The sequence below is a fragment of the Priapulus caudatus genome, unplaced genomic scaffold (assembly GCF_000485595.1).
Source record: "Priapulus caudatus unplaced genomic scaffold, Priapulus_caudatus-5.0.1 Scaffold651, whole genome shotgun sequence".
NCBI classification, from domain to species: Eukaryota; Metazoa; Priapulida; class Priapulimorpha; order Priapulimorphida; family Priapulidae; genus Priapulus; species Priapulus caudatus.
In genome coordinates, this window is record NW_014577712.1 from 14,660 (window position 1) to 24,737 (window position 10,078).

Sequence of the window (10,078 nt, forward strand, 5' to 3'; positions counted from 1 at the left end):
TTTTATACGACTAGATTAAAAATCTTCGTCCGCCTTACGACTGAAATCTTTTTTTTTTCTATATATTGTAGCAGGCGCGACTTCAAACCTTAGCGTCTGTCAATCGTGAGTTACGGGGAAAGCGACCGTGGGAGCGGCCGCGTTCGTCGTCGCCCGTTGTTGCCGCCGTCTCGTAGCGCTCCCGTCACCCTGGCCTGTTGCATCGCCTTCACGGGGTGCATCAGCGGGTGCCACCTGGTCGGTCTTCGTGCGGCGGGAGATCGGCCGAGACGGCGAAGAGGCGGTGGCGAGCGCGAGCGGATCAGATGAGTGGTCGCGGTCGAGGCGAGTGTCGGCTCGTTTAGCGACTGCGAACGTTGATTTAACAGGACGTGAGATCGTGCGACAAGTTTTCTCGCACTAGTCGCATATCGGCGTCTCTCGTCGATGCTGTGAGGAGGCTGCGGTGTATTTTTCCACGCACAACTTTCCACTTGAAAGAATTACACAATTATTCTAATGAGGCAAAGATGCAATAAGCTTTATTTTCTACTCGACCTTTTTTATTGATCGAGAAAGGTGGCCAAATAGCTTTTCAGAATCCATGTAGTCAAAAATCGTATATCATGAATTATTATCAAATCATTGTGATAATATACTTCAATGATTTGATGTGAATGCCACAATTGTTAACTTGCCGATTCTACTTATTTTATTTTATCAACAGAAAATAAAAAAATACATTAAATACATGAAATCATTCATTGAGATTATTGATGATTCGCGTCGAACTCAATCGATGTCAATTTAAAATCAGTAAAATTAATATAATTTTATTACCGTACAAAACTTGAGCAACATTTTAAATATTGACACAATTATCAAACATAGTAGCGTATCTTAATGCCCCATAGCGGCGACCACAGAGGGTACAATGTTACACAAGTTCAAGGATAAGGTCACAGGCTAAGTATTTTTTTATTATTTTTTATGGCTGGTCCAATGTTGCCCCTGGCGGGTGGGTAACTTTGGACCACCTATTGAAATCCGTATCCTTGCTCAAATAGACGCTAAATTGGGGCAACAATTGGACACCTGAGTAGTTTTACAAGGACTTATAAAGTCTTTTAGACCAAATTTCAAAACAAAAAGTATCGGTATGTTTAAACTATAACCATTTTTTAGGAAAAACAATTATAGGAAAATTAAATCCATAACATAGTTAAGCTATTATGATGCTTAGAACAAATCTTAGGAAACTTAAAAACCAATCTTAGGCAACTTAAAAACAACATCTTTAGAACTTAAACCAAATTAACTCCACGTGGAATAAACTATCACACTCAATTCTTGAAATACTACATTTTATCATTCGTGTAGAATAATGCATTGACCGCTGATCTCTTGCTATTTACATCTTCGGAAATTGATTAGACCAGTTTATTTATTTTGATCTAGGCCACCTCAACCTAGCTGTTTGCACTTTCCAGCATTGCAGTTCACAACCTGACCCCAGTTTATTTACCTTCTTCAACTCTTCCGGGAAAGTTTACCCTTCATAGCAAACGACACCACTTTCTGCGTCTTGAAATCTTTCTGGCCGTAAACTTGTCGCCAGAACTTTGTCGCTACTTCCGCTAGCGTGCGCTGGCTGATAGACTTACAAAACACGCAACCACAGGCTAAGGGCCAAACCACAGTTCCTCCCCTCCTGCACGCTCGCCACTATCCGGAATCCAATTAATTATTTAATTTAATTAATTAAGTTAATTAATTTTTCACTTAATTAATTAATTAATAAAAAAATTTAAACATTGAGAAGAATTCCAGCTGCTTGGCGGAGGTCTGTGCTCTCCGAGTGCTCTAGTATATATATATCATCTTCATCGCCAGGAGGCGCCACCGCTGCACGCAACCTGCTTCGTCTTCTCGACGCCTCTCACCGCCTGAGCGCGCGCATACTCCTCCTGCTCCTTGCCGCATTGCCTCCGCTCGGATTTCTCCCCGCACGCCGCTCCACCTTCCTCCCGCAGCAGCTGCGTTCCTTGTCCTCAACACACCCGTCCTTAACATTGTCCTAAAACACAGTCAATCGCCACATGACTACCACTGTGTCATCACTCTGCACGCTGCCACAATGAATCACAGCCAATTCCCATAGAAGTCTGTTATCTGCCAGTGAAGATCTATATATCTAGCTAGCTTCAGTGACTGTCGATGCATGTGTTACATTGCCGCAGTGCAGTAGTGTTATGTGTAGGTGTTATATGGAGAGTTTAGTTGTTGCACATGTTTATTTTTTTATGAGTGAGAAGTCAATTATACAAATATCATGTGCAATTATTGCTTCACGTAACAATTAAAACCATTTGCTTTTAGGCAAGTACACAGTGAAATCACACACCCACACAGACACATTTTAATATTGACACAATTATCAAAGTAGTAGCGTATCTTTTAATGCCCCATAGCCGGCGCACCACAGATGGTACAATGTTACACAAGTTCAAGGGGTAAGGCTTCACAGGCTAAGTATTTTTTTATCATTTTTTTTTATGGCTTGTCCAATGTTGCCCCTGTGTGGGGTTAACTTTTGAAACACCAATTGAAATCGTATCCTTGGTCAAAACTGAGCGCCTATTGGCCGGCCAACATTGGACACTGGGAGTTGAGTTTAGAAAAACTTAGTTCTTTAAGACCCAAGATTTCATCAAACAAAAAGTATCGGTATGTTAGAACTATAACATTTTTTTATGCGAAATATAGGAAAATTAACATTTAAAACATAGCTTAAGCATTATGATGCTTAGAACAAATCGTAGAACTTAAAACCAATCTTAGAACTTAAAAACAAATCTTAGAACTTAAAACAAATTAACTCCACATGGATAAACTATCACACTCAATTTTGAATACTCCTCTATTATTGTGTAGAATAATGCATTGACCGCTGATCTTTGCTATTACATCTTCGAAAGGATAGAGCAGTTTATTTTCTGATCTATGCCACCTCCAACCTTAACTGTTTGCACTTCAGCATTGCATTCACAACTACCCCAGTTTCTTTACCTTCTTCAACTCTTCCGGGAAAGTTTACCCTCATTAGAGAAACGACAACCACTTTCTGGTCTCTGAAATCTTTCTTGGTAAACTTTGTCGCAGAACTTGTCCTGTTGCTAGAAGAACCACTCTATTTCATTATCTTCTTGTTCATCTTCAATTTCACTTTCCTCAGTTGCTTCCTCATGTTCAGCTAGTTCAGTCTTATCATCATTAATTACTTGCGCAACCACATCATCTTCATCATCAAGATCTGAAAGCTCATCTTCACTGCTCGGTATTTCTTGTGGTTTTCGGCCTTTATTTTTCTTTGGTTCACCTTCAGCTGTTTCTTTTGCCGGTACTTCTGCGGTTCTTTTAACCTCTTCACTGGAAATGCTCTTGCCTGGCTGAAGACTCAGCATTTTCTTCCTCTTTACTGGTTCCTGAGCAGTACTTCCTCGAATTGCTGTTACAAAAGCCATAAAGCTGTTGCTCACTAGATGGTTGGCCTCTCTTCGGTGTGGTAATCTTGCAATCAGTTCATCTTTGCTGATTGCGGACATATTCCAGCTTTTCTAAACCCATTTCACCACACTTCTTTGCAATTAACTTGTAATATTTCTTGTAGTTTTTTCAGCTGTTTTGGAAAAACATCCTTGGGCATTGTCTGTGATTTCTTCTCTTTCCTGTTCCAATCTGTGAGTACCTAGCTGGCACCACTTTATCTTCATGGGCCGAAAGAACGCAATGTCTAGTGGCTGTGTCGAGTGCGTACTATTCGGAGGCAGCATTCAAAGGCATGCATTCTGTCTTCACATGCCTTCAGACTGCCCTGGTTGAAGATGAGACGAATTGATTGTCTCCAATCATACTTATTCATTCCTGGTTTTGGTGTACTTTACTGTTGTAGGCTTTATAAATTAATTATTGCGATATACAGATTGGCAATCGTTTCATATTAATGTACGTCGATGGATGCTCAATTAAAACTGAACTTCTTCCACTCACTCATTTGTGTCCTTTTTTGTGGTGAGTACGTTGTCCATGACACTTTCTATTTATCATTTGTCATTTTTAATCCCACGTCTTCATACATTTTGCATTAAGAGGATTATCTCTCTTTATTTTGTCACACCGACATCGGTCACACCGCTCAGACACTGCGCGACAGACCAGAGCACGCGAACGTTTTCATGCTCAGGAGCGGCAGCCACGCGTGTCTCCTGCTGCACGCCGAGTCGTCGCAACACGTACGTTAGTAACCGATCCAACGCAAGGCATGCCGTTCGTGTCCGCGGAGGGACACCACTGCTCAACGCCCGAGTCGGGTAGAAGTAACCCAAGCCCCCCCCCCCATCCTCCAACCCGCCACTTCAAGCCCTATACCCGCGCCACCTTCGATGCACGTATATGCGGCGATCGCAAGCCGTCCCCACACCGCAGAGCTCGCATGACGCTCGCATTTAGCCTGTTCCACGCCTCTCTCAATTAACAGCGCATTACCGCCGGACCTACCTATAGTCTTTTTCCCAGTAAATAAGTTAGGTACCGGCTCCTCAAACACTCTGCATGTCGGCCGGTACCACCTGGTGGAAAACAAATTAATTACAGATTGTTTGCTCATAAACATGATCAACTGTAATTGTAAAAAAACTATGAGCATATATTTCAAGCTTTTAGAGTACAACTTTGAAATTCTATTTAATATCATCTTTACTTTATCGAATAATCTTATACAAGGCATATAAGCTGACCATACCATGTTGTCCCATAGCATACAAACACGGACTTCATGTTATTCATGTTTCAATGTCTCACCCATGTACAAACATATATCTTGTAATTTCGTATCACGCTTCATAGCACCTCATAGATGGCAAGATAAACTAGGATCTGAAACCTTGCCATATTTTAGCAAATGTATTGTGGGAAAAGACAAAAATGCTGAGTTCCTTTGTCTTCAATCACTGGTGAAAGAATCTACCACGCATACACTTTTCCTTTCTAGTCCCACCCACATGAGCTCTGCCCCGGACTTGTATTTAACAGGCCATGTGTTTCGATGTAGCATCATAATTTTCTTTGTCCTGCTTGGTTTCGGCTGTATCTGTTTCATCATATGAGACAAGAAAAGCATATATAAACATCTGGCAATGACAGCCGATCTAGCTGTGCAGTGAGTAAGAGCAAGCCTATAGACTATTCTGATCTGTGCAGCATTTTACCAAAACAATTTACATGGTTTATCAGGTTTTAGGACTGTCATTCTGTACGGGTAGCGCAACCCCTTGGTAATGAGGAAGATGTTTGGCATCGAAAATTATGGCTTGTAATACGAGAATCGTAACCGTGAATCTCACGTTTCCTTAGTTTTATTTCACAACTGAGTTGCATTTCTATGAAAAGACATTCCAGATATTTATAGATCTTACTTTCTGCCTTACAGACAACAGTTACCTTCTTCTTAAGCGCCTCCTGGAGTGGCTTGGCGTCTGAAATGACAAAAAGACAGGAATCGATATGATTCTTATATTCTTATAAGCCTGTTAGTTTACAATGTGTCATAATTTATATAAAATTGGGCCGCCTCACTGCCGTCTCTATCCAAATTTCATCAGTCTCATCAAGAATAGGCCGCGCCAAAAGACGAGTAGATTGGGTCTCTGCTAACACACTGCTTTAATTCAGAAAACATGTAGCTTCATGAAACGGTCACATCGAGAGACCTCGCATTCTGCACGGTCGTTCATTAGAATACATCCGACCAAATTAATCTCGTAGTCTTGTAATGGCACATCTATATATATTTTTGTTCAGCCGAATTCATAACTAGAGAACTCCGCAGCTAGAGGAAAACTAAAGATATTTTTCAGAATCAGCACGTCTGTTGGAGGTGGTTCTGCAGTGCCATACAGATTAACTACCTACATCACCATAGCCACTCTTGTTACTTCGTGTCCGCATAGTTCTCGATAAAACGTATTAGCAGTATTTCTTATCACGTGAAATCTCAAGTGAATATTATTAACAATAGCATAAATCACGACGTATGGTCAGTCCTAGGCACGCTGCAGGTCATTGCGTGATGCCTATTACAACAAACTGTACATGCAATTACGAAATTTGGTCTCAACACTCTCGTTTTGTTTGCGAGGACACATGGCGAATGTAAATTTTTGCGTTTCCGGCCCATTCTCGTTTTGACGTGAGACAGCGGCTGTTTGATTTCTTTTGTAGTTTACCGACTCCTTCATTTTTCTTGACGCCGTCATCGTTGTGTTTCTTTCGTCGTTATCGAGTCGTATTTCTTTGTTGGTCACTCGATCTGGCTCGTTGAGCAACCCCATGTTATCTACCTTAATATTCAATTGTAATCGTGTATATCAGCGCCGGATTCAGGACGAACTGGAAGCAGTATTTTCAAATAGCCGCTCGGTCTCATATTCTCATAAGCCCATTATTGCACAAATAGTTTATAATGAACTCGCCAAATTGTGCGTTCATACGTTGGCAGTCTTACGTTCGTCTGACTATTTACACGGCGTAGTCACCATCACGCTAACCATTCAAGCACGTCCTACTCGACTCTGCCCAGCTACAATAACTTTTACTCTTCACTACTGCGAATTAGCTGGTTACGTGCCCACAGTAAAACACTTGGTTCAGAACTTGTTCACACCTATATTGCACAAGCGAAGCAAAGAGCGAGGTTGGAATGCTGGGTTATGTTTTTGCCCCCCCCCCTTCTCCTTTTCGTGTATCCTGTCAGGGAACACAAGAACCATTGCTCGGCGTAGTTGTGCCTAGCTTTACCAAAACTACGGAACAGTCAATAAGCCACTTAAATTCCCTGCGGGTAATTTCGGTGATGGCTTGCCCACGAATGTACCGCGCCCAGTCGCCAATCTATTTTTTATTTCATAACGACTTATGATTAAAAATCTCGTCCGCTTACGACTGAAATCTTTTTTTTTTTTTTCTATATATTGGGCGAGGCTGCCGCACCCCTCTTGAGCCTGGGCTAAAGCTGGCCATCACCCTGCGCTATATGGACACAGGGAATTGTCTGTTTGCAGTTGCCTGGTTGTAGATGATCTCGTTATCTTCCACCCAGGCCACAATCTTCAACTCCTGCTCCTCAGAGATGTCATCTGGGCGGGCAATGTTGATGACAGTGCCGCCGTAGTCGTCGGGGGTCTTGCTCTTGATCTTTGCCTTTGCCTTGCCGCCCGCAGCCTTCTTCGCTCTCTTGGGGACAGCGCCACCGCCAGTGCCTGCAGCCTCCTCCGCACCCTATGCCTCGGCAGCCTCAGTCTCAGGTACGACATCAGCAGAGTCACCGGCAGTCACCGAGTCGTCATCCTCTGTCTGGTGCACATCAGCCACTTTTACCACCTTTCTCTTGTTGGTTTTCTTCTTGGGAGGCATGTAATACCGCTCTTTCCTTCTATGAATGTGTCACCCGTGATCGTTAGGGTCTGCGTATGGTATTAGAGAAACCGCTGCTTACATCATACATAAATTAATCAACAATGAGGTTACGTGTTCTGAAGCACAAGCATCTTTACTGCACACACATATTACGGTAACGCGGACGCCCCTTGTAATAGGCGTCCCGTGAACAGAAGGGTACGCGACACAACATACACTTACATATCAACGTAGGTGGTGGGTAGCGGTGACAGCAACAGTACAGATAGCGTGACGTATCGTGACTCGAGTGCAAACTGGTAGGACAGACCGTAATTTCATAAACCGTGCTTTAAATAGTGACGCGGCCGTCATTGTCTTAGTCCCTGCGCTCCCATTGGCCGACGTCGCTCGAGTGACCGCTGGTCAAGCGTGCTAATTCACGCACCTTCCTATTGGCTGGTTCGGGCCTTTAACTCCGCCCCCTTGACCCTTTACCCCACGTGCGTTCCCTAAGAACAAAGGGCTTTGTTCTTAGCCTTCCCATTCTCAGTTCTCATTACTTATTATTATTACTGCCCTTATTATTATTTTCCGTATTACAGGCATTCTGGATACTAACTTGGATTAAATTTGCAAAAAGTTGAATAAAATAAAGTGACAAATGTCAAAAATTCGGGCAGAACTTAATCTCAATGTTTCCACTAGCAATCTCTGCCGCAAATGGCAGGCAACAGACCGGCTCTTATATAGTCGGGAGACGGACGCGCGAGCGTCCCACGAGTGACCCACAGTGAACCACGACTGTTGTGCGGCCAGTCGCAATGCGAGGAGCACGTTGGCATCCCTCGAGTGAGCCACGACCCTGTTTCACAGTAAAAACAGCCCCCCGCTGCCCGACAACTCACGACTGTCACACGACTGACTTGGTGCGCACAACCACGCATAACGCACGCATCTCTTTTTTTACTGTCGCGTCCGCCATCGCAAACCATCTTTATGTGTCGTAGCCTTGTGACCACTCGAAATACATTTCGGCACGCTCACAGATCTGGCGCACGACAAATATTTTATGGTTCTTCACGACACAACTTTCGTTACGATCCGTTTGTGAACGCGGGCTTTACGGGAAGTCGACCGCGAAGCGGCCGGCGTTCGTGTGCCGCCCCCCCGTGCCCTCGTTTCGGCGCCGGCTCGTAGCGGCTCCGTGCTCCCTGCCTGCGTTTTGGCAGTGCGGCCTCGCACTCGGAGCGATCACTGGTGTGTGCTACTTGTTGTGCTTCGCGGCGGCGGAGATGGCGAGAGGGCGAATGAGCTCGGGGCGGCGGAGGATGAGCGGTAGGATGAGTGGGAATAGAATACACAAATAATTAGATGAGGTCAGAAGATGCCAATAAGCTATAATTTATCTATTAGACTTCTTTGTTATGATCAGAGAAGAGTGCAACGCTTTTCAGAAGATCCATGTAGTCAAAACATCGTTAATACTGATTATTATCAAATCGATGATATAATATATCAATGATTTGATGTGCATTGCACATTGTTATTGCCGATTTACTTATTTATTTTATCAAGAAATAAAAAACATTAAAATAGATGACATAATTCATGAGATTATTGATGATCGCATCGAATCAATCGTATCGTAATACAAATCAAGTAAAATCAATATAATTATTATACCGAAAACGGTCGGTGGGCAACATTGGACAGTTTTTGAATTATATTTTTAATATTGAGCGACAATTATCAAGAAGTAGTAGCATATCTTAATGGCCCATAGCCGGCGCACCCACAGAGGGGTACAAATGTTCACAAGTTCATAAGTTGAAAAGGATTTCAAGTTCAAGGTTTCCACATGACTGCGAGTGTCCGCCCGCTAACTTAAAAAATAAATCATTACTGATTTATATGGAGATGGTTGCATCTCTGTTCTTACTATTGACAAGTTCGATAGCGCAGCGTCTATTGTTTTTGTTCATCAAACGTCTACTCGGGTCGACTCTGTGGTGGAGTGAGGGATTCTAGTAAACCCTGTTAGTCCAAATGTGTTCACATACACGCCGAAACAGTGGAATGCACAAGGGAATGGTATCAAGGAACCCTTCTTAAAAGAACTGTCGTTGGGATCGTTCTGAAAGTTGCCACGAGCTGGCGCGGTACGTTTAAGTGTCCTTCAGATTAAGAAATGGAAGCCTTCCATCATTGTACTAGCGACAACTATTTGCAAGAACACCGACATAGGTAAGGCCCTCTCCATTACCTACGCCAAGCCATACAGGCTGCAATTGCAATAGAGCAAGAAGGCTGCCACCTCAAGCAATTAACGCAGGCAAAAAACTGCAGCACCAGTGCTACCGTCACGTTAATGTAACATACTGACAGTACAGAAATGACATAGAAATTATTACGCATTTAAGGACAATACACCTTCTTTAACCAAATATTTAGCTTTGAAATTATCACTGTGACATTGTAGCCTCATAACATCCAGGCATGTATAGAGTTCTACTAGCAAACACCGGACAGTCAAATTCGTTTCTAAGACAAGACAGTCAACAAAATCACAGTTTAACCGCCTCCTCTTGAGATCAAAAAGGTTATCCGCCACTTACTCTCGCGATAGTCAGCAAAGGGACATTTC

The 10,078-nt window shown here is 43.1% G+C and overlaps 1 protein-coding gene across 1 annotated transcript in view; it reads right to left on the minus strand.

The window, feature by feature from the left end:
• Nucleotides 1-7,065: 7,065 nt before the first annotated feature.
• Nucleotides 7,066-10,078, minus strand: part of LOC106812456 (heterogeneous nuclear ribonucleoprotein A1, A2/B1 homolog) — a 10,744-nt gene continuing 7,731 nt past the window's right edge. Inside the window, exon 3 of the mRNA XM_014816341.1 lies at nt 7,066-7,314. Coding sequence (XP_014671827.1) covers nt 7,066-7,314 — 249 coding nt within the window. The remainder of the gene's footprint in view (nt 7,315-10,078) is intronic.